The sequence below is a fragment of the Carettochelys insculpta genome, chromosome 3, assembly GCF_033958435.1.
Source record: "Carettochelys insculpta isolate YL-2023 chromosome 3, ASM3395843v1, whole genome shotgun sequence".
NCBI classification, from domain to species: domain Eukaryota; kingdom Metazoa; phylum Chordata; order Testudines; family Carettochelyidae; genus Carettochelys; species Carettochelys insculpta.
This window is the reverse complement of record NC_134139.1, coordinates 8344754-8369960: the sequence shown is the minus strand read 5'-3', so window position 1 is coordinate 8369960 and position 25207 is coordinate 8344754. Positions and strand designations below refer to the sequence as shown.

The 25207-nt window shown below is 51.8% G+C and overlaps 2 protein-coding genes across 2 annotated transcripts; one reads left to right on the top strand and one right to left on the bottom strand.

The window, feature by feature from the left end:
• Nucleotides 1-4598: 4598 nt before the first annotated feature.
• On the top strand, nt 4599-8471 carry THBD (thrombomodulin). Its single transcript, XM_074988451.1, has one exon. It carries the CDS (start codon nt 4704-4706, stop codon nt 6450-6452), a length of 1749 nt encoding a protein of 582 aa, XP_074844552.1. The 5' UTR covers nt 4599-4703; the 3' UTR covers nt 6453-8471.
• A 12686-nt stretch (nt 8472-21157) lies between these two features.
• Nucleotides 21158-22393, bottom strand: SSTR4 (somatostatin receptor 4). Its single transcript, XM_074988450.1, has one exon. It carries the CDS (start codon nt 22391-22393, stop codon nt 21158-21160), a length of 1236 nt encoding a protein of 411 aa, XP_074844551.1.
• Between the last annotated feature and the right edge of the window lie 2814 nt (nt 22394-25207).

The following is a 25207-nucleotide window of genomic DNA, read 5'->3' as shown; positions in this document are numbered from 1 at the left end:
CTGCGCATGGATGGAAAACGGGGAGCATTGATGATGAGTATGGGTGAAGGGCTGTGGATGAAGATAACGAGCAGGAAAGAGTGGAGCGACTGAGACAAGAAGGCACTGAAAGAACTACAAAGGGGAACCCAGTTTGCTTTCACCATGGCCTTTATTGTGAAGTGTCTCAGTTTATCATCCTCCACCACAATCCTCCCTCAACACCCCACCTGTGTCCTGGTTTTTCAGTAGGAAAATCTGACCAAGTTATGCCTCTGCCCCTCCCCCACCCCTGAACCAAACACTTACAATGGGCACCAGCCGCTGACTGCCGCATATGGCAGTGCTTCCAAACTAAAAGGTAGTGCTTCTGCTATTTACATGCTTAATAAACTCCTCCACATACCAGGATGACCTTTTGTTCTTGCTGAGAGGAATTCTTAGCTAACAGGAGACATGATTTCTGTAAGACAGGCAGCTGTGACCATGTGTGCGTAGTCAGAAGACCTGAGGTCTATTCCTTATTCAGTGGTTCCCAACCAGGGGGTCTGCAGACCCCTAGGGGTCTGCCGGGGTATTGCAGGGGGTCTGTGAAAAAATAAAAGGTAAATAAAAATGATCATAGAAAATAAATGTTAAATAAATTGCCAAGTTACAGTCAATTATTATTTTTAAATTAAATATCTTCCAATAATGTTGTTAATGGCCATCTGAAAATCTATGTTGTGATTTCCTTTTTCATTTAATGAAGCGTACATAGTGGCTAGAATTGGTTTTGAAGAGGGCCCATGAACAGTTTGACAGGGTAATTGGGGGTCCACCCTAGTGAAAAGGTTGGGAACCACTGTCCTAATTCAAGCACTGATGTATTGCAAAAGCTTAGAGGAGACACATCATTTCTCTGAGGCCAGGTCTGCACTAGGAGGTGAAATTGATTTTTGACATGCAAATCCAGCCATGAGAATTAGGGAGCTGAAGTTGACTTATCTAAAATCGATTTTTGCTGCCCTCCACAGAGTGGGAGGTTGATGGGAGAAACTCGCCCATTGACTTCCCTTACTCCTCGCAACTGCCAGTAGTGGGGTCAACGGCAGCGTCATGACAGTTGGATTTAACACATCCTCGCTAGGTGAGCTAAACCAAATCCCATATGATCGACTGCCGGCACGTCGATCTTCCCCTAAGTGTAGATGTACCCTGAGCTTCGGTGACCCTGTCTGGTGTAATCGGGACAGCAGAGCTCACGCACCTCTGCAGAGCCCTTTGAGATGCAGTGGTCTGAAGCACAGATGTGGGACTTTAGTATTGTCACTGTAGTGCTGCTGTCTGAAATGCTGCACAGCCAAACAGTTCCAGGAAAGGCTGTGGAGTTTGAAAGTATTCTGTGCAGTAGAATGGGAACTAAGCTTGCTGCCTGCCCAGGGCCCCAATAAGCACAGCTGCAAGACACCTGCTGTGGTAGCCCTGTATGAGTGGTTGGCTGGGAAGCAGCAAAATGACAGCTGGGATCAGGTTATATTAAAAGAATCCATCCATTTTCGCACACCTCCCACCTATCAAGGGACTGAAATCTCCTACCAAAAGAGCAAATAAAAAGAGGCAGCATGAAACTGAGACTAACAGATGGCCTAAGCCCCAATATATACTAAATTAATAGTCCTTTTAAGACTAAGAAGGCACTATTAGACCATGTAATCTGACATTAGATCTTAAATCCCAGTTGCCCGTTAACTGGAATGATCATTCACATTAAGCAGTCATCATCGCTGGCTGTTCTCTGAGTTCAAATAACTTTCTCAGGTCTTTGGCTAGCACAGTACATGCAGAGGGAGAGCATACGTAGTCTGTAACACCACACTGAAATATGGTGCGAAGAAAGGATGATCAGATGGTTAAGGCACTGGACTGGGACTCAGGTGATGTGTGCTCAATCCTTGTCATTGCCACAAGCTCTCTGTCTGACTTGTGCAAGTCACTTAATCTCACTGTGCCTCAGTTCCCTCTCTGCAAAATGAGGGTAATAGCACTTCTGTTCGCCTACCCACTGATTTTGTCTATACTACAGAGTTTTAGCAACACAGCCATGTAACTAAAACCAAGCAGTGGAGCCCCTGATTGTCAGCACTTTCGCTACCAAGATACTTCCACCCCCAACAAGCAGCAGTCCTGCCCACAATGGGCTGTTTACCCTGAGACTTCCCAGGGCAAAACTTTTGTCTTTGGGGGCAGGTATTTAGCACCTCTGAACAACAAAAGTTTTGTCCCTCAACAGCCAGTGTAGACGTAGTCTTTGCTGGTTAGCCTCTGTAAGCTCTTTGGGACTCTTTCCTGCCTTATCCATGTACTGTGCCTTGCACAGTAACGAGAATACATAGCTGCATTGTGGCATTTTTAATCCATAGGTCTCAAAGCACTTTACAAAGGCCGTAAATAGCATTATTTATCTTTTACAATGGGGAAACTGAGTCACAGGATGGTAAAGTGACTTGCCTAAGGTCCCACAGGAAAAGCAGTGGCAGTGCTGGTGGTAGACTGCAGATCTTGCGAATGCTAGAGGCAAGTGTAATACAATAACAAAGGCAGAACCTTGTAAGCTTGATGAGGTACCCAGGTACTAGGATACATAAGGAGACAGAGATGGAGATATACTCGGGTAGGTTCAGAGGGCTCCAGAGTTTGTGATTCCTGAACAGAAGAAGCCAAAGCTGTTGGCTGAATTATTTTATTCTAATGATAATCCCTCCCCGGTAGGTAGCGCTTTTCCTCATCTCATCTCAAAGCACTTTGCCATTTTCCACGTGTGTCTCCTCCCAACCCGGTGTGGTTCTCGGGTTTGCTTTGGTCCAGCCAGTGGGGGGCAGAGCTCCCCATAAAACTCAGGGGAAGGCTCTGCTTCAAAAGGCATTAGATTGAGCTCGCCCCTTTGCTGCATCCCCGGCCTTGCAATGGGCCTGCCACATCTCCTTTACCTTTGACCTCACTTGCAACTTCCCCCGGCTCCACCCTGGCGTGGTAGGTGCCTCCCTGCGCTCTGGGGAGAGGGGAACCTGCCTTTCCCAGCCGGTGCCTCCGGCCCACTCCGGGCTGCCTTGCCGACAAGGAAGGGTATTCCCGACCTCTTGGGCACGCCCGCCTGGCTGGTGCAGCCCTGTCCCGAGTCGCCACTAGGCGGGGCGGCGCGCGTGGCTCCAGGCCGGCAGCTAGGATGTGACCTTTTCCTCTTGGCAAGGACAGGGCGATCCCGAGTCACGGTGGTCACTCAGCCTCGGAAAGCAGATCCCCGCACGGGCAGCGGGGACCCCGCTGACAGGCCCAGCCCCGCGGCAGCGCCCGGGAACAGCGGCGGCTCCGCGTCCACGTGGTCGCCTTGCTAGCGACACAGCTGAACGGTTAACAGGCGCAGGGCGCAGACCTCCAGGGGCTCAACGCGCAGGGCGGGGCGCCCGGGAGCCCCCGCTAGTCGCGTGTCCAGCTTGGAGGCTGCAGCCACTCTTCAGTTCCTGCCCTGGGGGGACGGGGGTGGATTTTAGGCCCCGCCAAAGCACCGCAGAGGGACCCGACAAGCGGGACTCGCGCTGCGGGTGCTGAAGGCCAGTTGGATTTGGGCCGTGGGAAGGGGGCTGAGCACGCAGGAGGCGTTTACAAGCCACGGGCGAAGCCTCCCGCTGCCTTACCTCACTTCCCAGCGGGGGCGCTAACGCTGGCCAGACCCCCGAGCGGCAGAGGCGCACGGAGCCTGGAAGCAACCAGCTCGGCTCTGCAGCGCGTGCGGCGTCCCCAGCCTTGTCCGGGAAAAGCCGCCCCTCCTCTCCGTCCGCCCGGACTCCGCAGCGCCCCCCGCAGGAGCTGCAGGCGCCGGGCATGGAGGCTCTGCTCGGCGCAGAAGGAAACAGTCTGCAAATCGCACTTCCAGTCGTGCTCTGATTTTCTTTACACCCCCTTAATACCCACCCCCAGTGTAATCTGCGGGATTTTACCCTAGGAATATACGAGCAATAAAACCAACAGTGCTGCCCCCACGGCTCGGCCGGGAAGGCCACGCTGCCGCCTTGCAAAGCCGGCGCCCCGCAGACGAGCGGCGTCCAGCACCCACCGTCTGCTCTGGCCCCGCGCCGACTTCTTCCTTCGCGGAGCTCTGGGCAAAGGGGCGCGGGGAGCCGCGCGTGGGACGGGGCCAAGCGCCCGGGGCCGGCGGGGCTCGCGCAGGGAAACCGGCAGGCGGCCGGGGCAGTGGAGTCTGTGCCTGCACCCAAAGGCAGCGCCGGTACCCGGCGAGCCGCTCGACCTCCCCCCACCCCCCACGGGAGACCTGCGCTGCCCGGATCCAAGCGGGTCCCGGAGCGCCCAGCCGCTCCCCGTGCTGAGCGAATGCGCTTTTCGGGGGTTGGCTCCGAGCCAGGACAGCCACGCGGGGGCTGCCTGGGGCTTCCCCGCCTTAATCCGGCCGACTCCCAGGCTGCCCTGCCAAGGACGGGCGCGTTAACCTCTGGCCTCCGATTGTTCGCAGGGCGGAGGGGGGCCGATTGTTTACCCAGCGCCCCCACCCTCTCGCCCCTCCTGCCGCAGACAATGAGTCCCCCGCCGCGCCCACCCCACCCAGCCTCCCTCCGCCCCTCGGGTGACCGTGATTTGCTCCGGCGGCTGGGGCGCTCCCAGCCCCGGCCGCCGGCACTTCCTGCGCCGCAGCGCCCCTATAAAAACGCGGGCACCGACCGAGCGGAGGCATGACCGCGACTTCCCAGCGCCGGGAGCAGCCGACTTGCCCGAGCCCGGCTCGCGGGGCCCGCCGCGCCCCCGCCGGTCCCTGCCCCGCGCCGCCACCCCGCACCATGCTGCGGCTCTGCCTGGTGCTGGTGGCCATGACCCAGCTGGGGCATTCGGCCCCCGCCACGCCGCCGCCCCCGGGGGCGCAGTGCATCGAGCACGACTGCTTCGGCGTGTTCTGGGGCCGCCGGCGGTTCTCCGAGGCCAGCCAGCTCTGCCGCGGGCACGGGGGGGGGCACCTCATGACCGTGCGCTCCACGGTGGCGGCGGACGCCATCTCCCTGCTGGCGCAGCACCAGGGCGCCGCCAGCCTGTGGATCGGGCTGCAGCTGCCCCCGGACCTGCCGTGCCCGGATCCCGGCCGCAGGCTGCGGGGCTTCCGCTGGGTCACGGGCGACGAGAGCACGGACTACGCCAACTGGCGGGCGGGCGGCCACGAGTGCGGGCGGCTGTGCGCGGCCGTGGCCCCCGACCTCTTCTGGGAGGAGAAGCGGTGCGACGCCGAGGCGGACGGCTTCCTGTGTGAGTACAATTACCCCGGCACGTGCCCCAAGCTCTCCCCGGGGCCGGGCCTGGCCGTGACCTACACCACCCCCTTCGGGGTGCAGGACAGTGACCTCCTGGCTCTGCCTCCCCAAAGCACCGCCTGGGTCCCCGCCCTGGGCCTGGAGCTGGTGTGCCAGGAGCACAGCAGCGGGGGCTTGCGGTGGAGCTCAGCCAGCCCAGGGGCCTGGCCCTGCCAGCTGGAGAACGGGGGGTGCGAGGAGTCGTGCCAGGGGGACGAGGGGACCCCACACTGCACCTGCCCCCCTGGGAAGCAGCTGGACCAGGACAGGCGCAGCTGCTCTTCCCTGTGCGCCGACGCCCCCTGCGAGCACCACTGCATCCCGCACGCCGTGAACTTCTCTTGCATGTGCCATGAGGGCTATGAGCTGGCTGGCGACGGCGTGAGCTGCACAGACATTGACGACTGTAAAGCCAAACCGGGCCTCTGTGACCAGGTGTGCGTCAACACTGACGGGGGCTTCCTCTGCCAGTGCCACCCCGGCTACGAGCTGGTGGAGGGCAAATGTGAGGACGTCATAGATTGCGAGGAAGGCAAATGTGAGCACAAGTGTGAGGATGTGCCAGGGAGCTACAGCTGCAGCTGCTACAGTGGATACAAGCCAGACCCCCGGAACTTCCATAAATGCGTCCTCTTCTGCAACCAGACTGCATGCCCGGCAGTGTGTGACCCCCACACTCAGGAAACCTGCAACTGCCCCGAAGGCTTTGTTGTGACTGATACCGATGAGGGTGACAAGATGTGTGTTGATATTGACGAGTGTGAGAATAGGTATTGTGACCAACTCTGCACAAATGAGCCGGGCAGCTACAAGTGTGATTGCCAGGAGGGGTTCGTCCTCTCTGACCCCAACACATGTTCTCCTGAGGAGGAGTCTTCAGGTGAGACAGAGCCCTACCCTGAAACAGCAGCTCCCACCCACGTCCCACCGAAGGCGGACAGACTCCACCCTGGAGCGCTGATTGGAATCAGCATCGGCGTCCTGGCCACGATTTTGGCCCTGGTGGCCATTCTCTACCAGCTGGTGAAGAAGCACTGCGCAGCCCATGGAGCCCTGGATTATAAATGTAGCAAGAGCACAGAAAAGGAAGTGGTGCTGCAGCAAGTTACCCCAGGGTGCTCCTCTGCCAACTCCAAACTGTAACCAGTCCCACTGGCCTGAAAGGGAAGAGATAGAACTGGCTGGAATTCTTCAAAATTCCTGTGAAAAAATTTCCAGGACAGTTACTGAAACATCGCATGAAAAAATCCTTTTTTTTAAATTAGCTGCAGAAAAATATGCTGTGCAAGAGATGGGACAACTGAATAGCATGGCATACAACGCTGAGCTGATCCCATTTGTGCATATTTCAAGAAACCAGTAGGTGCCTTCTGGTTATTCCCTTTTTCAGATTTGGCAAACTTTGTGGGGTGGAAAGAGAGAATTTTATTATTTTTTGTGCATTGAGAAAACTGCCCTGACTGGGAACTGACTATTGCGATTTATGTTGAGGATAAAACAAGAGAATACTTGCAACTGACTATTCAAGAGTAATAGACTGAACGGGTCTGGCCCCATCAGCTTTCATCCACACAATGTCATGAATACTTTCCAGCCTCATTGAGCAATCAGGAAGAGCTGGAATGCTACTGCGACATGTATATTAGGTTTGGGTTATGTCTTTTAATTGTGCTTAATACTAGCAAGTAGATCTTTGCATCAGTGCTTCCACTACCTTCCATTGTCCTGTCCTCGTGCTTATCTGTAAGAAACTGCAGCTCCTCTCATCCATCTGTCTTAGGGGCACATACTGCTCCTCATCATCACATTGTCTTGAGCACCTTTCATGTAAAATCAAGAGCAAGGCAAAGCCCCGAATGGACTTCATGGTGTCTCTGCCCTTTCCCTGCTTAAGGGGTCAGTATGCTGCTTATTTTGTTTCTCTTTGTTTGTTACAGGGTTTTGGGGGAGGTTTGGGGGATTGAATATGTGGAGCTGTCAGTAGTCTGTCATTCTTGCTGTGGCAGAAAAGTCTTCCCATCTGATGGTTCTGTATTCCATTCACATTTTCTCCAGAGGTTTTATTACCCTTCTCTCGCTGTCATGTTAAATATCATTAACAAAACCACTTCATATTCTTCTGTTGATGGCAGGGCATTGTTGCCCAGTGCTGCTAAATACCTCAGTCCATGTCCAGATCATAGGTACCAACCCTACCCACACAGTAGCAAAACTTCCATTGACTTCAGTAGAAGCAGAAACAGCCCCCCCATGTCTGCTATCTGGTGTTATAAGAACATAAGAGTGGCTGCACTGGGTCAGACCAAAGGTCCATCTAACCCAGTATCTTGTCTTCTGACGGTGGTCCATGCCAGGTGCCCCAGAGGAAATGAACAGAACAGGTGACCATAAAGTGAACAACATTTGAAAAAGTTATTTTCACATTTTTTCTTTCCGGATCCTTTTATCACATGTTGAGACAAAGAGTTAGAAGACTGTAGAAGCCCAGGGTCAGACCAGTGTTTAAAGCAGACAGGTAGTGAGTGCATCCTTCATGAGACTGGGGGAGAAAATAAGCTCACGTGCTGTGAGGACTCATAGGGCCTTTTTTCTTCTTCTTAAAGCCAGGAAGCTTTGATTTTTTTTTTCTTTGTTTCCTCTTCAAGAGGAGCATAAATGAGTTCTGCCAGATATAAAATAGTTATAGGCAGCAGTGCTGTCTTCTAGCAGTGCATTTCACAATTCTGGGCAGCAAACCCAGAGAATTAAGTGACTTCTTGCAAATGAACTGACTGATAAAGGAACATGCAGGCTGCTGCCACCTGGTTGTGAAGACAGTTTACTGTTCAGAGATTGAGAAACTTTTTTTTTTTTTTTTAAATCTTGCCCTTTTTGGGGTGGAAATAACTGTAGGTACATACAAAATGAGACTGCTATCACATAGCTTTATTGTTTTTTCCTGATATGCCAGAATGATCAAACTACATTTCAGATTTTGGAGAAGATGAAATGTGTGATATGAAATCTAGTTTTCTTACTGTAAATGGTTCAGTCCATGGTTTTTGTAAACTTGGCACATTTGTAAATAGTTATTTATTTATTGGAAATATATCCTATGCAATGTACAATCACTCTGATTTCATGTGCAGCCAAATAAAGCTTGCCTAACTGGGTTTAGAGAAATATGGGTAATGAAATGTTCTTTCTCTCCAGGACCTCCCTGAGTAATAGCAGATGCTGATCTTTCCTTACCAGAACAATTTCTTCACCAGTCAGATTATCAGGCGTTTGCAACTCCCACAGATCCCACTGGAGTCCATGAGAGTTGCAAGTTCTGGCACCTTTGAACATCAGGCCAAATCTTCTTTTATGGCTATTTTGCAAGTGTGATTTATTGGAGAAAAGGGACTGTAAATCATTTACATTAACAGATCTGTGTTAACGAAATAGGAATAAAATGATGGGCCAAGTTCATCCTTGGTGACCCTATGCAGAGATATTGATCTACCCACATGTACACCACTCCTTTTAAGGTCGGTGTTTTTTTGTGGGTGTGAACAGAATGTGGCCCTGTGGGAGCTTCCTAGGGATGAGCTAATTTGGCCAAGTGTCTTTATCCAAATCCCATTGACTTAAATGGGAGTTGAATATGAGCAAGGATTGGGCCTAAATTTTCTGCAGATGAAACTTAGCTGTAGTGGCACCTGTTGAAATGCAGCTCTTGCTAGAATCCTCCTAGTGGGTTGAAGGTGCTCCTGTTCCCAGCTCAAGGATGACTTTGTTTAGCTACCCAGTGCCCCAGAAGCCCTGTCTGCTGACAGAGGGCCCCCTGGAACACCGAGACTGGTTTTCTATTGACAGATCTCTGTCGACAGAGTCATTATTCCTTGTAGGGAGTGGAATAAGGCTGTCGACAAAATTGCTGTGTCCTGTCAATTTACTGTTGACAGAACACCTCGGTAACCTAGATGCTCCCCAGGTTTTGTCGACAAAACGCCAGTCAACAAAACCCTCTGATGTAGTTGTAGCCATTCTGTTCGGAACACAGGGAGGACACCTGGGTACCACTCAAAAGCAGCTGAAAACAGTTCTGGTTGGCCATTTTGCCGGTAGAGCAGCCGGCACTCCGGCCGTTCTTTGTCGACAGACTGATCCACTTAGCAATTTGGCTGTGATCTGTCAACAGAAATTTTGTTGGAAAATATCTTTTGACAAAAACTTCAGTCCACAAATCCCTCTAGTTTAGACATAGCCAAAGTGTGGTGTTGGCAGATGAAACACAAGACTGGAGCGGAGCGACCTGGCTGGCTCCAACGGAGGTTTGGGGTGTGAATTTGCCATGCCAGTTTAAGCTCTCTGTTCCACTTTCTCCAGCTGTACAAAGAGGCCAAGATTACCTTTCTCTCAGGAGGATTGATTTAATACTCATAGGCTACGTCTACACGTGCATGCTACATTGAAATAGCTTATTTCGATGTAGCGACATCGAAATAGTCTATTTCGATGAATAACATCTACACGTCCTCCAGGGCTGGCAACGTCAACGTTCAACTTCGACGTTGGGCAGCACCACATCGAAATAGGCGCTGCGAGGGAACGTCTACACGCCAAAGTAGCACACATCGAAATAAGGGTGCCAGGCACAGCTGCAGACAGGGTCACAGGGCGGACTCAACAGCAAGCCGCTCCCTTAAAGGGCCCCTCCCAGACACAGTTGCACTAAACCACACAAGATCCACAGAGCCGACAACTGGTTGCAGATCCTGTGCATGCAGCATGGATCCCCAGCTGCAGCAGCAGCTGCCAGAAGCCCTGGGCTAAGGGCTGCTGCACACGGTGACCATAGAGCCCCGCAGGGGCTGGAGAGAGAGCGTCTCTCAACCCCTCAGCTGATGGCCGCCATGGCGGACCCCGCTATTTCGATGTTGCGGGACGCGGATCGTCTACACGTGCCCTACTTCGACATTCAACTTCAAAGTAGGGCGCTATTCCCATCCCCTCATGGGGTTAGCGACTTTGACGTCTCGCCGCCTAACGTCGATTTCAACTTCGAAATAGCGCCCAATACATGTAGCTGTGACGGGCGCTATTTCGAAGTTGGTGCTGCTACTTCGAAGTAGCGTGCACATGTAGACACAGCCATACAGCAAAAAGTGCTGCATGAGTAAAAATCTCAAAAGAAATGTCCTCCCCAATCTCCTAGTTTTAGTGACTTCTGCAGGGAAGAGGGGACTGGGTATATGTGTTAAGGAATGGGGAGGGATCAGGGGATGGGGAGGAAAGATTGCCAGAAGGATTTCACCCTGAAGAGAGAAGACTAACAGTAATAGATTAAGGAGTGGACCACCGTCCAGGGGTACTCAGCACGTTTTGATCAAAGATGGCTGGTTTTGCAAAGCCTTTGGCAACGGTGGCTGGATTCCTGTGATCTCATTTAGGAGGGTTAAGAACTGGTCACCTTCTCCAAGGGCAGCTGTGGGTTGTGGTGCTAGTCTGCATAGGTACAACTCAGGGGAACTTGGAAATGGCTAGCAATTTTTGTTGTGGTTCCTCTCCCCCTTCCCTGCTTTTTAAACCAAAAAGCACTAAAAACACCCCAAAATCAGAAAATTAGAGGGGGAAAGAAATCTACCTTACTGTAAATCAAGGGTGATGAATCAAACCCTCCAGCAAGTGCCCTTGTTTCTGTTCTCCAGCCCCATGCAGTGAGGGGCTTGTGTGTGGGTGCAGGTATTTAGTTTCATTTAATTTTCCCTGTGCTGTGTTCTCTTTCCCAGGCTTTGAGTCCAAACTCTGATGTCCACCCCCAACTGTACAGGTCCCACTCTTGGGAGGGTGTGGTGGGGCCTGCTGCCTCACGCCTCTTCCAAAGGGTCATGCCCTGTGGCAGCCCTCCCATGGCCCAGTCACTCAGGCTTCAGTGGCCTGAGTCAGGGCAGGAGCTCCTTCCTTCACCCTGGTTAGCCCCTGATGACCAGCTCCTGTGCCCTTTATACTTGGGTTGCAGCTGGAACATGCACAGCAGAACCATGGGGGTGGGGCCTTCTCTGCCCAATAAGCATGTGCCCCACCCCCTGGCCAATGCAGGGTAGGTGCACCCCATCAGAGAGGGTAATGATGTAACTGGAAGCAGAATTTGACACTATGGCTGTTCATTGCTTTTAAAGCTAATTGAGACCCATGAGAAACAGTGTGTAAATTAGAGTCACTCTGAGGCTTCTCCGAGTTATACTACAAGCACTTCAGCCCCTCTCTACAGCTCTGCCCCGTGCAGGAAAGAAGCATCTGGGGATCAAGCTTTCATTATTCTAAGAGGTTTCCATTATGTACATCCCCTTCAATCTTGATTCAAAGCAGCTACAAGTAAATGAAATACAGATGTTTCCCCTAGAACTGCTTAAACAGATGCCCAGAAATAATATAGTTTTAAAACAACCCCCAAAGTTTGTGTATGACAGTGCATCTGAGTGTTTCCCTGTGGAGGGCATATGAGAAACAAATGCCTACACCAAGCCGGAGCCCAGGAGACCCTCGGGGCAATTCCTATGAATAAGGGAAGTGGGGCTTAGCGTGATATGATGAATTCCAGCCCCGCAAATACCCACCTGCCACTGATGTCACCCCTCCAATATGGGTTCCCTATGATCCACCCCACCCTGAATTACGCCTGAGAGATCTTGGACGGCAAAGTCAGGTCAGGGTTTAAATTCCCCTCTGAGCCTTCCTTTGAATGAACTCTCAGAAGATGCAGTTGTGGAGGAACATTTCCCTAGATTTCAGTCCTTTTCTCCCTCTGTCTTCTCAGCTTTGCCTTGGGCTGCCATGTCAGTGGGTCACCTGTCTGCAGGCAGCAGGACAGCCACTTAAAAATTGTTTTAACTGTTCGGGTTGAAGCTAAATGGAACCGAAGGGCCAGATGATGCCAGACCTTTTCCATGGAGGAAGAACATACAAGGAGCTTTCTATTCCTTTTACATGCCCTGCCCACAGGCCTGTGACAATGGGGCAGTGGCTCCTCCCTCTATGCCTCCGCTGATGAGCTAAAGCGGGTGGCAGGGAGGCGCTCCATACCCCAGTCAACTATGCCCCCAGTCACTCATTGCCATGTATGGTGCCCCACTGAAGGATCTAGCAACAAGCATATTTTCCTGTGTATTAGGGAGCTCCAGTACAAATTCCTGGTAGTACAATCTGGGAGTGGTGGGGAGAAGTGTAAGGGCCTTAGATACAGGGGCCGGGCCACTGCAGTTTAACACAGTGACTGCTCCCTGTTGGACCTTGCTCCGGTGCCCCCATTTCCTTGGTGGGAGCGAAGACTGAGGACGGAATGCCCATCCACACATGAATGCAGGGGTGCTGGAACAACAGGTGCAGTGGGGCTGCTGAGAGCCATGGAACCAAACTGTAAAACCTGCGTGTGGTGGAAATCACTTCAAACCATGGCAGCACCCCCAGTTCCAGCACCTATGTCCTGAGCAGAGCTCACGAGTTACAGGGAGGAGATCGTGTTACCATCCCCTCCCACTATACACACTTACAAAATAAACACTGGGGACGAAATCCCCTCGGAAAAAGGGTCTTCCAAAGGGAATCCCAGTGGAATTCCTGTCCTGTGCATACTGCCAGCTGTAAGATCTTGTTACTCTGCTCCGTGTCCAGTCATTTACACTTGTGCAAGGGGCTTGTAACATAGGTACAAAACTGTTGCATAATGCTACCACTCTGATTTGGTAGTATTTAGCATTTGCTTTGTCTTGAGGTAAATGACCCAAGAGGTTGGACAACAGGTAAAATGTGGGGCCATTACTAATACCACTTGACGTAAGTTTTTAAATTTTGATTTGTAAGTGACAAAAATAACCAAGCTAGAGATATAAAACTACATTGAAAACTGTAAAAACCAAAAGGCACTCTGGAAGCACTTTAAAGACTAACAAAATCATGTATTAGGTAGTGAGCTTTTGTGGGACAGACCCACTTCTTCAGACCATGTATCCCACGAAACCTCACCACCTAATACATTATTTTGTTAGTCTTTAAAGTGCTACTGAACTGCGTTTTTGTTTTGATAGAATATAGACTAACACAGCTATCTCTCTGTTGCTATTCAACATTGAAAACTGATGATTCCTGGGGAAACTAATCCAGACTTTTACAAAGCAGAGCTACACATCCAATACAGGCTTCCAAATATTTCATTTGGTAGGGGCCATTCTTAATCTACTATAGATTTTCGAAATGTGCATCTTTCTATCTGACTGTTCATCCATTTGTTCAGGAGCTTCTCCTAAACAGTAAGAGTTAGGACCACCAAATTTGGGATGCAGCTTCCTCTTACAACTTAAAGCAAGGCCAGCATTTGGTTGCGCCAGAACAATGGGACGTGCCTGGAATGCGATTGTTTTATATCAGATGGAAAGGGAGGGTGACAGCAGGGGCAGTTATACTCGCACAGGACCACAGGGGGCAGCAAGCACCTCAGCAAGTAGCCCCTTCCACCCCAGCCTGCCTTGGGGAGCAGCTGCTGGCCACAGCTGGTACCTCCACACAGCAAAGTTATTTAGAAATAACAGCCGCTATTTCAAAATAACTTTGCAAGCATCTACACAATGCAACCACTAATTTGAAATAACTTTGAAAGGTAGCAGGCACGTTATTTTGAAGTTGGTAGACCTCATTGGCCGTGTCTACACGTGCCCCAAACTTTGAAATGGCCATGCAAATGGCCATTTTGAAGTTTACTAATGAAGCGCTGAAATGCATACTCAGCGCTTCATTAGCATGCGGGCTGCCGCGGCGCTTCGAAATTGATGCGCCTCGCCGCCGCGTGGCGCGTCCGGATGGGGCTCCTTTTCGAAAGGACGCTGCCTACTTTGAAGTCCCCTCATGGGAATAAGGGGACTTCAAAGTAGGTGGCGTCCTTTCGAAAAGGAGCCCCGTCTGGACGCGCCGCGAGGCAGCGAGGCGCATCAATTTTGAAGCGCCGCGGCAGCCCGCATGCTAATGAAGCGCTGAGTATGCATTTCAGCGCTTCATTAGTAAACTTCGAAATGGCCATTTGCATGGCCATTTCGAAGTTTGGGACACGTGTAGACGTAGCCATTGTGTGAGGAATAGTGCCTATTTTGAAACAGGTATTTTCCAAGAAGGGGCAGTGTAGACATGGAATAGGGCCATTTCGCAATAAGTTATGCTGGCATAATTTATTTCGAAATAAAGCTGCTGTGTAGACATAGTATTTCGGATTAGAGCCCCTGGAGTCAGTGCCTTTGTGTGTGGACATGCTGTTTTGGAATAAGGTTTGCTTATTTTGGGGCTTCCCTGTAGTGTAGATGCGTTATTCTGGAATAGTTTATTTTGGAGTAATAACTCTGAAATAAACTATTCTGGAATAACTCTGTAATGTAGACATACCCTGTGTGTCCACCTTGGTCTGGCCTTGGGAAGCTCTGGTGGGCAACCCTGGGGAGAAGCCAGCTCGTGGGTGGGGTGCACAGCTTCCCCACCCGCAGGGAGAAGCCCTGGGGTGCACAGCCCCCTCTGTCCTGGGCCAATTCCAGGGAGAAGCCATCATCCTCACCTTTCCCCTGAGTCCCCCTCCTCCCAACCCCCTGCCCTGACTCCTGCACCCTCACCCTCACCCTTGCCCTGAGCCCTTCCTCAGCCCCCAGCCCTGACTCCTGCTCCCCCTACACAACCCTAACCTCCTGCTTTGAGCCCCCTGAGCAGCCTCAAGGCCCTGCCCTGACTCTTGCACCCTGCCGCCACCCCCTGCCCTGAAGGACCCAAACATCACCAGGTAAGTCTTCTATTTGCTTAATAAAACCAAATGGAAGGGACCACATGGACAACTCTCTGCCCCATATGCTCAATGCTAAACCTTCCAGCTGAACATTGGCCCCTACTGTGGTGAATCCAGACCTTGTTACTATAGGTTGGACCTCCCTGCTATGGTCCCGAACCGGGAAATTTGCCAGAACAGAGGAGGTCAATGCTCACCTGCAGCTCCATTCTGCCCCACTCACCCAGCTGCCCCACTTCCCCCGTTGGCTCTGCTGCCCCCAGGTGGCTAGAGGCTCCACTGCCCACCAGCCCCTTAGCCCAATAATATTCCTGATCCAAGCCTGCCAGTTTGTCCCTGTGGGTGCTCCCCCTGGCTCGCCAACAACGCTGGACCGGGGTTGTCACTGGGAAATCCGGATTACAGAGGTTCAAACTGTAATTTAATGTCTTGAAAAGCAAGGGAAGACCAGCGAAACTTCTGACCCAGCAGTGATGTTCTTCCCCGTGGCCTGTGCTGCCCAGAGTCCAAAAGCATTGGGTTGGATGTTCAAAGCAATCAGTATTGGTCCAAGGCGGGATTTACGCTTCAAAGTTACATTGATGTTGTTATGGTGCTCAGCAGGGTGAAAACTCCCCACCGTTGAGTGCGTGGTCAGGCTGAGCTCACCCCTGGAGTCGGCACTGGTAGGTCAATGAAAGAATTTATCATGGGGGTAGATTATATGCAGAGGTGGAAAAAAACCCTTTTGTCACTGTAGGACACACCTACATGGTGATCACAGCAGTACTGTAGCTGAGCCCCTCTAGTGTAAATGTGGCCTCCTGCTGCTCCCATTGAAATCATTAATTTTTTTTTACCTTATCAGCTGGTCTTGCAGATGAGAGTTGGACTGGGGTACATATAATGGTTAGGGGTGTGATTGTGGGTTCTTTTACCTGATATGTTTATACTGGTACAAACTCTCAAGAGGATACAGTTATGCTGGAATAAAGATGCTTATTCTCCTTCCTGTCTGGGGAGAGCCATACCAATGCGTGGGCGGTTGACCGAATATAACAGTACCAGTATAATCCTAACCCTGCACCAGCATAATTAGAGAGGCATAAATTTCCAGTACAGACAAGGCCAAACGTCAGCGCTGAGTGCTTCTGAAAATCCCATCCAGTGCAGCTGAAATATGGAGGAAAGAGATCCCCTGACGTTAATGCCCATTGGACATCTATCATCTGGATTTTGCCTCGTCCGTCAATATCCAGTGTCCGGCTCCCACGGCTGCTTCCAGGCTGGAGCATGGATGAAGAAAAGCTGGGAGTCCCGTGCTCAGCAACTTCTCTGCCTTCCAAGCTTCTGGAGTGCCACAAATGGCTGACGGGCTGTGTTCAAGCTCAGGGAAGGATGGAGAGGAACAGAGATAGGGAGGTACCCAGGGGAAGAAGCTGGGCTGGAGGGGGGGAGGCGGGGGGTGCTGTGGAGGTCTCTGCAGAATCCCTACTCCATCAATACCAGCCCCCCTTCTGCCACAAGCTCAGACGCTGACCTCCCAAGTCCAGGAAATTTCCTGGTACAGGACCGGACAGGTCTGGAGGGTGTTAGGCCAGGGAGGTTCAACCCGCAGTAGTAAAAATCCCCCAGACAATGCCTTTTGTAGCATTTCCTCTGACTTGTTTACTGTCAGTAATTTTAATAGCAGAAAAACAATGGACCAAATCAGTAAAATATCCAAAGGTGTTTTAGGTGAAAAAAATCACAACATAAAGAAAAATCTACTCCTCAGCCCCCCCAAAAGAAGCCACCCCAGTGGGATTTTTCTTAATGGTACCGTCCTAACTCAGTCAGACTGGAAGTAGAAAGCAGGTTTTTACCAATGAGGGCAATTAACCATTGGGACAGGCTGCGAAGGGATGCGGTAAATTCACCACCACTTGGAGTTTTCACTTCGGGATAAAGTCTAGTTCATCCTGCAGGGCTGGGTTTGATGGCGGACTCGCTGGTGATGTTCTGAGGCTACCAGGGGTCAGATTAGTTGATCGTAGCAATACCTTCTGGCCTGAGATCTCGGAATTGAAGCCGCTTAACTAAAGCACCCTTGGGATCTGACAAAACCCCGAGTTACATGCCGGGTCAAGGCTTCGTGAGCGGCAAGGGAGAAGGGCATGGGTCAATGTTGGGAATATTTCTAGTCACGGAGCTGAGTATGACCGCACACACCCAAGGCACGGCAATAGCCCAGCAGGGGACACACCCAGAAATTAGTCGTGTACTTTTTATTGTTTGAGCATAGTTAAACTGCTATTAAAGAACCCCTCCCAGCCATGCCAAGATCCCTTTGCCTCCCTGGTGCGCAAGTGAAAGTTAAGCACATTGTCAGAGTTGTCAAAAGGACAGCACGAGGCTGTCCTTTGGGAACATTAACTTTTCCTGTACGCCAAGTGGCAGGGAGCTGCCTTACATCATGGGAACTGCTGTACACAAAACAAAGTGGGTGTGAAACTTATTGGATCAGAACATGAGTGACACCCACTGCCATTGCACTGGTGGAAAGCACTGGGCACAGCGAAAAGCCAGAAGAGCCAACCCCCTGGCGAGCCGCCAAGACACTGCGGTGGTTAGCCAAGGGACAGGAGTCGCTTAATACCCTTTTACAGGGTGTATACAGCTTATGGAATCCCTTATGTAAGTCTTTCCATGAATACTAAGGCTCCCAAAGCCCTGATCTTGAAAAGACTGACGCACACATTTAATTATACACACCGCAAGCTCTCTCATCTACTGACAATGGGGCTGCTCGCTGTATGCAGCATTAAGCCCAGGCACCACATTCTGCAAGAGGGGCCTAAATTTGAAGCATCTCCAACAAACCTGTTTACCAGCATTCTCTGTAAGATGAACCACTTGGTGGCCACTCAGGAGAGATTCAGGTGCCACCCCAGCTGATTAGCAGAGCGCCCGCAGCTGTGCACTGCATGTAGTTCTACTGGCAGTGCGGATACGCACGTGCCTCGGTGCACATAACAAAATTTATTCCACCCATAGAGGGAAAAAATTAGAGGGAACATTGGTGTCCACCCCAGATTATTGTATTCCTTGGTCACCTTAGTATGATGAGGATTAAAGTGGTCGCCACTTGCTCTTAGTCTTTGGAAACGTGACTACTTATGTTGTTCATTTTCTGAGGCCGCGACTGTCTTTTGGTCCTGGGGTTGTAGTGCAGTGGAGTCCTGGTCTGTGACTAAGCGCCCTGTTAATGCTAATAATGAGCACTAGTGAGTTGTTACAGAAAAGAAGACAAATGAGACCGTGTTGATGGATGTTGTCATACCAGCGGAGGGAAACATAAAAGGGAAACAAGAAGAGCAGACTGAATTGTGAACAATTACGGAAAACTAGAACACAGAATCATAGAACTGGAAGGGACCTCAGGAGGTCATCAAGTCCAGTCCCCTGCCCTCACAGCAAGACCGAGCACCATCTACACCATCCCTGTTGGATACTTATCCAACCTGTTCTGAAATATCTCCAATGATGGAGATTCTACAACCACCCGGGGCAATTTATTCCAGTGCTTAATCATCCTGACAGTTAGGATGTGTTTTTCCTCAAGTCCAACCTAAACCTCCCTTGTTGCAGTTTAAGCCCATTGCTTCCTTGTCCTATCATCGGAGACTAAGAAATATAAATTTTCTCCCTCCTCCTTGTAACACCCTTTTAGGTACCTGAAAGGTGTGATTACATCCCCTCTTAGCGTTCTCTTTTCCAAACTACATAAATCAAATTCTATTAATCTTCACTCATAGGTCATATTTCCTAGACGATTCCCCATTTCAGTTGCTCTTCTCTGGAACCTTTCCAATTTCTCCACATCTTTCCTAAAATGTGCCCAGCACTGGACACACTACTCCAGTTGATGCCTAATCACCACAGAGTGGAGTGGAAGAATGACTTCATGTATCTTGCTCGCTACGTTCCTGTCAGTGCATCCCAGAATCATGTTTGCTTTGTTTGCAACAGTGTCACACTGTTCACTCATACTCGCCATGCCCTCTAGAGCTCTTTCTGCAGTATTCCATCCTAGGGAGTCACTTCCCATTTTGTATGTGTGAAACTGATGGTTCCTCCTCCCTAATTGGAATACTTTGCATTTGTCCTTATTGAATATCATCCTATTTTCCTCCGACTATTTCTCCAGTTTGTCCAGATCATTTTGCATTCTGACCCTGCCCTTTAAAGCATTTGCAACCCCCTTCTCCCAGCTTAGCATCATCTGCAAACTTGACAAGCGCACTTTTTGTGCCATTATCTAAAACATTGGTTTATTTCACAAGAGCCCCCCGGGATCCCGGAACACTTGCAGCAATTTCTAAGGGTATGAGCAGTCTGATCAAGAGCATGGTAAAGTGCAGCATGTCACAAGCAGTGACTTCCAGGAAGAGGTGACAATAAGCAGGTGTGCCCTGATTTGCAGCTTGAGCAAGAGCTGGCTGGGCTTTGGCAAAAGCCAGCAGCGAGCTATTTGAAGAGCCAGCAGGGATCCAGGTTACAATAGGACAGTACCTGTAAGAAATTTTAAGTTACTTCCACCCCTGCCTCCAGGAAACGGCATTTTTAGGGACCGTGAGAATTTTAAGGAAAGTCAGATAAGAACAAGTGCACGTAAGCACCTAACATGCAGGAATTCTGCAGAGGGTTCAACAAAACTGATTTTCCAAACCTTTGGAGCAGATTCCTGGTTAGGATTTATTGCTGATTCCTAGGCATACATTTTAGATGCTCATTCTCCCCCATTTCTGTGCCTAAAGATCTTGTAGATTGTGAAGGCTGTTTATTTAAACAACAAAACACATCTCCATGATGTAACATTGAGGGGTAATAATACTAGAGTTACAGGCCAATATTATGGTCTTTTATTTTTCCAAACTGTATGAAACAGTCACAGATTGGCTCATTCATGGCACAATTGCAGCTCAGTCCTACCCACTGTGGCTCTTTCTGAGGTCCTAGGAAAACCTCAAGCATTTAAAAAGTCCAGATTCTGTTTGTGGTCACGTCAATAGCAAAATTCTCCTTCACTAAATAGGAGCAAGACCGAGCCTTCGGAGATACTGCCACTCATGTGCTTTCTGCAAACTAGGGGGCTCATTTCCCTTTAGAGAAACTTTATTAGGTGAATGGGCAGATTTTCAAAAGGGCCCCACAGCCCCTGTGGCTCTTAATGAGAGCTGAGCCGTTGTGAAAACCTGGTCATAAATTACTAAGGATGTCTCTTGCATTTGAATTACCGGCCTGGCATTGGAAGGGCTGCACCTATTCCCAGTAAGAAAAGCAGAAAAAACTCCCACAGGAGTTGTTGGGCTCAGAGTGTGGACCAGAGTTCCCTCTAATTGTTAACATCCATGGGCAGAATAAATTTTGTAATGTGCACTAAGGCATGTGTGGATGTGCACCATCAAGAGAAACACAGGCTGCCAGCTGGGGGTGGCTGTGGGCGCGCTGCTAATCAGCTGGACAGCACCTGAATCTCTCCTGGGTGGCTGCCCAAGCACTCAGCTTACAGGGAACTCTGATGTGGACCCATTGCTGATCATTAACCTGTATCATATCCTCAGCCTCTTGTGATGAACAGGTTCATAGGCCCAACAGAGAGCTCCTGCCCTGTGAGCAAACATCAAGGATGGGAATTACCAAGAGAATCCTCGTCCTAGGGCCAGATTCTGCCCTGCCTTCACCACTTCAAGTGGTACCTTCCCCCAAGCCTGGTCTCTGAATTCTCAGTGGCAAGGGACTGCTCAGGGTACAGAAGCAATTGATGAAGAAACAAGCCCAGATGCTCAAGGCGAAGAAAACAAGTGGAGGCCTCGGAGCCATCTTACCCAGCACCTGTACAAGCCCCACCTTGAAGGAAGGAGTCATCCTCGGAGCAAAGGGTTCTTATGCAGAGGATTTCCACAGGCTGGACGACCCCGTTTGCCTGTTTCTAAAGGGTGAAATGCAGCAGCAGGGCGATGGTGCTGGGTCCTGGACCCGGAGGATGTTCCCTCTCCAAAGGCAGCGCACCCAGGGAGGTGGACACCTGGGCAGAAGGTCCCACCTAGAAGGTGGTGGTCTTTGCAAGGAGGCTGCCAGGCTTACAGCAGGGGTCAGGGTGCACGGGGTCCCGCTGGCAATGCAGAGATGGGCACATGCAGCCCTTGCTTGACTCCTCCCCCTTAGGGATGGCACAGTAATCTAGCGCCTCCTCCTCCTCTTCCTCCGCGGGGTCCAGGTCCTGGTGGCAGCAGCGGAAGCTGGCGTCGCAGCACCGCCGGAGCACCCCATGGAAGGAGTGCCTGAAGTTCTCCGAGAGGAAGCCGTAGAGGATGGGGTTGGCACAGCTGTTGGAGTAGCTGAGGATGAGGGAGGCATTGTTCACCGTGGCATCCAGGTGGCCGGGCAGCAGCAGGTTCACCAGCTGAACCACGTAAAAGGGCATCCAGCAGAGCACGAACATGGCCACCACAATCAGCACCAGCCGAGTCAGCTTCCCCTCCGAGCGCCGCCGCTGCTGCCACCCCACCCGCTCAGCCACCGCCCGCATCTTGCCCACAATCAGCAGGTAGCAGAGGCTCATGGCCAGCACCGGCAGCAGGAAGCCGAGCACGGTTGTGTAGATCACAAAGGCAGCTGACCAGGCCGGACTAGGCCACAGCAGGTTGCAGGCCACCGCTCGGCCATCATGCGTGGTGGCTGTGCCAGCAAAGATGGGGATGGGTGAGGCCACCAAAAGCGAGACCAGCCAGACTCCTCCGTTGACCATCTTGGCCACTCGGGGCCGGCGGTAGGTGGCTGCCCGCAGTGGGTGCACCACGGCGATGTAGCGGTCCAGGCTGAGCACGGTCAGGCAGAAGACACTGGTGAACATGTTAAGCCCGTCCACGCCCAGCACGGTGCGGCACAAGGCTCGGCCAAAGGGCCAGTGGTGCAGTGCCGCTGACGTGGCTACGAAGGGGATGCTGAGCATGAAGAGCTCATCGGCAATGGCCAGGTTCAGCAGGTAAATGTTTGTGGCCGTTTTCATCTTGGCATAGCGCAGGATGACGAAGATCACCAATGAGTTGCCGAGTAGCCCCAGGAGGCACACCAGGGCATAGATACACTGGATCACTACCGTGCCTGCAATCTCTCCAGCACGGCCACTCCACTCCTCTGCCCTGGGCCGCGACTCCAGAGGTGCCAAGGAGGTGCTGGCGTTGGGCGGAACCTCGGAAGCCATCAAGCTGGGCGGAGTCCACATAGTCCCGCTCACGCCTGGGGATCCCATAGGCAGGTGTTTGGTCTCCGTGCTCATGTTGGCAGCTGTCCCATCGGAGGAGGGAGGGGAATGAAGGGCGGCAGGGCCTGGCTTCTGTTGGATGATGCTAGGACATGGGTAATGCTGTTCCAGCAGGTGGGTGCATGGCTGGTTCTTCCTGCCTAGGAACAGAGGCTGCTGTCGGGAGCTGGATGCTGCAGAGGGATGAATGTCTGCTGCCTGCTGACAGAGGAAGGGTACTGCTGGGGTAGGAGGGAGCTTCTCAGCAGGCTGATGGCGCGGAGAGAGTTTGTGGCGCTCGTAGCAGCAGCAGCAGCTGCAGATTTGTGCTCTCCAGCGCTGCTGCCTGGCCTGTCAAATCTCTGTCACACACCTCTGGTCGCTCCACTCACAGGCCGCCCCCTCACGGTGCCCTGGATTTGCTTCACAGCTCGACAACAGCACGCTGCAACACGCGGCGCTCGCACGGTTCGGCACGGACCGCGTCAGACCCCGGACGCAGTGCTTGGGTAGCCTGACGCCTCTGCAGCAGTGGCCGCTGACTTCCATGTGAAGGAATAGCAGAACTCTGACTTTTCATCTTCACTGAGGGGCTTCACGTGCCCTCGTCACATCATGAGCCCCTGCAAGGAAGGGAAACGTAATGAACAAGCGCAGCCGGGGATATTAGAGCTTCCAAGTGTTTCGGGCCGGATTCTGCCACTTGGCTGCTGCTCCTGCTGAGCAGAAAGCTTATTCCTCAGCCAGGCTTGCTAACGTCAGTAAGTTACGTGCACAATCAGCCCTAGCCAGGGTGAATAAAGCTAATGGGATCCGGCCCTGGTGAAGCAAAATACAGGCCAGTCTCCTTCCATATAATCGGAGTTATTCTCATGTGCTTGGCTCTTCTCTAGCGTGAAATAAACTCGTTCCACGAGACGGTACAGTTTTATGGTCAGGCGTTTCAGGTTTAATAGCAATGCCAACCCTGTTCCCCCTGCTGTTGGATTTTCCCCGCCAGTGCTCTGAAAAGAGCTTCGGAAAATGCTTCCTTCTCTGTCTCTCCCTTGTCAGACCTAGCAGCCTGTTAGAATGGGGGTGGGAGGTTTACAATGCACAGATCAGTTCCCGGTACCACTGCAGAGGGCTGGTTGCATTGCAGAGGCTCACAACCAGCATCGTGGCAGATTGGGGGAAGCGGGGGAAGGATGCACGGCAAAATTATCTCCCCGATCGGTAACAATATTTACGGTTATCATCCCAAAGGACTGCGCGAATGATATACGTACAGGAATCAAGCCGGTACCTCTGGAAGACCGTCCCGCAGGCAAGCAGCACCCAGCACAATGCAAGGTGTCACCACATGGGCTAGGCATTAGAGGAAGGAAGGTTTCCTTGGCAACTCGAGCCGGCCCACCCTGATTGGCTAGCGCTCAAGAGTTCGGTTTGGAATCACTTCCCACTGCAGAGGAGAGCAGAGGCGGGGGGGGGTTCCCTCCCCCACCCCCACCCCCACCCCCACCCCCAGCCTGAGTGGCTCTTCCTGAAGGGGGCACCGAAGCAGAGCTTGGGGGGAGGGGGAGAGGAAGGCAGGCAGGAAGGAAATCCAATAAAGCGGCTCATCACCGTCTGGGGACTCTGTCGAAAGAAGGGGGCTGCCAAAGACTTGGGCTGAGCAGACGCAGCCGGTAGCATTCCAAAGGGCTGCCTGCCTCCGGCCCTCCTTTCCCAAGGGACCTGGGAGTAAGTTAGGAAAAAGAGGCTCAAACCACCGAAACAGACCGGGCTGACTGAGCGCACGAGGCCTCGTGAGCTCCTGTCGCCGCAAGCAGTTCCTCCGGCTCGGACTACTGGGGGAGCAAGGTCCCCTTCAGGGAATGTCAGAGTAGCAGGGCCCAGCCCTACGGGAGCAAGGTCCCCTTCAGGGCATGTCAGAGTAGCAGGGCCCAGCCCTACGGGAGCAAGGTCCCCTTCAGGGCATGTCAGAGTAGCAGGGCCCAGCCCTACGGGAGCAAGGGAGGGTTCTCTGAAGGGGCCTGGGGGTGAAAGGGCAGAAGGGGCAAGGAGCTGCGTTTCAGGGGCCCAGGGAGGACACTGACGATGTCTGGTGAGGTACAGCCCAAGCAATGATCCCAAGGGAACCCCTGGCTGAGGCTGAGGAAAATCAAGCGGCAGCCATCAGCGCTGGAGCTCTGGTGTTAGCAAGGAATTTAGTGATCGGCCTGCCTTTTCTTCTAGAGAGACGGGGTGAGGTAATCTCCTTTATTTGACGAGCTCCCAGGGGTGAGAGAGAGAAGCTTTCGCACTGCACGGGGCCCTTCTCCAGCTTCTTCGTCTTCATTTCCCTTTTTTCCCATTCTTGTCTAGGCAGTCGTCGTGGATGTATTTCTTTGGCATCTCTGCCTAGGGGTTGCTATCAGAACAAACCAGTCTTATCTGGGGCGGGGCAGAACTGATGGGATTTGGGAGTGGCTCACACTTCCCTCTGAAAATGTAGCTTTGTGGAAACAAAGTTTTCACATGACTTTCGTTGGGAAGATTTCTTAGTCCTTGAAAGGAATTTCTGGAGGGAGAACAAGCGATGGGGGAAACCCAGGTTCAAGTCCTTGCACTGTTTGATTCAAACCAGAAACTTGAACTTGGATGTTCCACCTCTCCAGTGAGTCTCCCAATCAGTGGGTGACTGGCTGCTCTAAGGTTGTTGCCTCCCTCTTATTTTTGCGCCGTAAAATTAGAGAGGCCTTGGTTTTGTTCCAGTGTAGAAGGGAAATGAACACTGAAACTGAATTTTTTCACAAAAGAGAATTCTTGTTTCCCAGCCAGCCCTTCTCTGTAGCAGCTGTGGTGTCCATCAGGGCTCCTTTGAAGATA

What these genes read in the sequence shown, in the direction of transcription:
- THBD (XM_074988451.1), top strand. Translation starts at nt 4,704, where the DNA reads ATGACCGCGACTTCCCAGCGCCGGGAGCAGCCGACTTGCCCGAGCCCG.
- SSTR4 (XM_074988450.1), bottom strand. Translation starts at nt 22,393, where the DNA reads ATGAGCACGGAGACCAAACACCTGCCTATGGGATCCCCAGGCGTGAGC.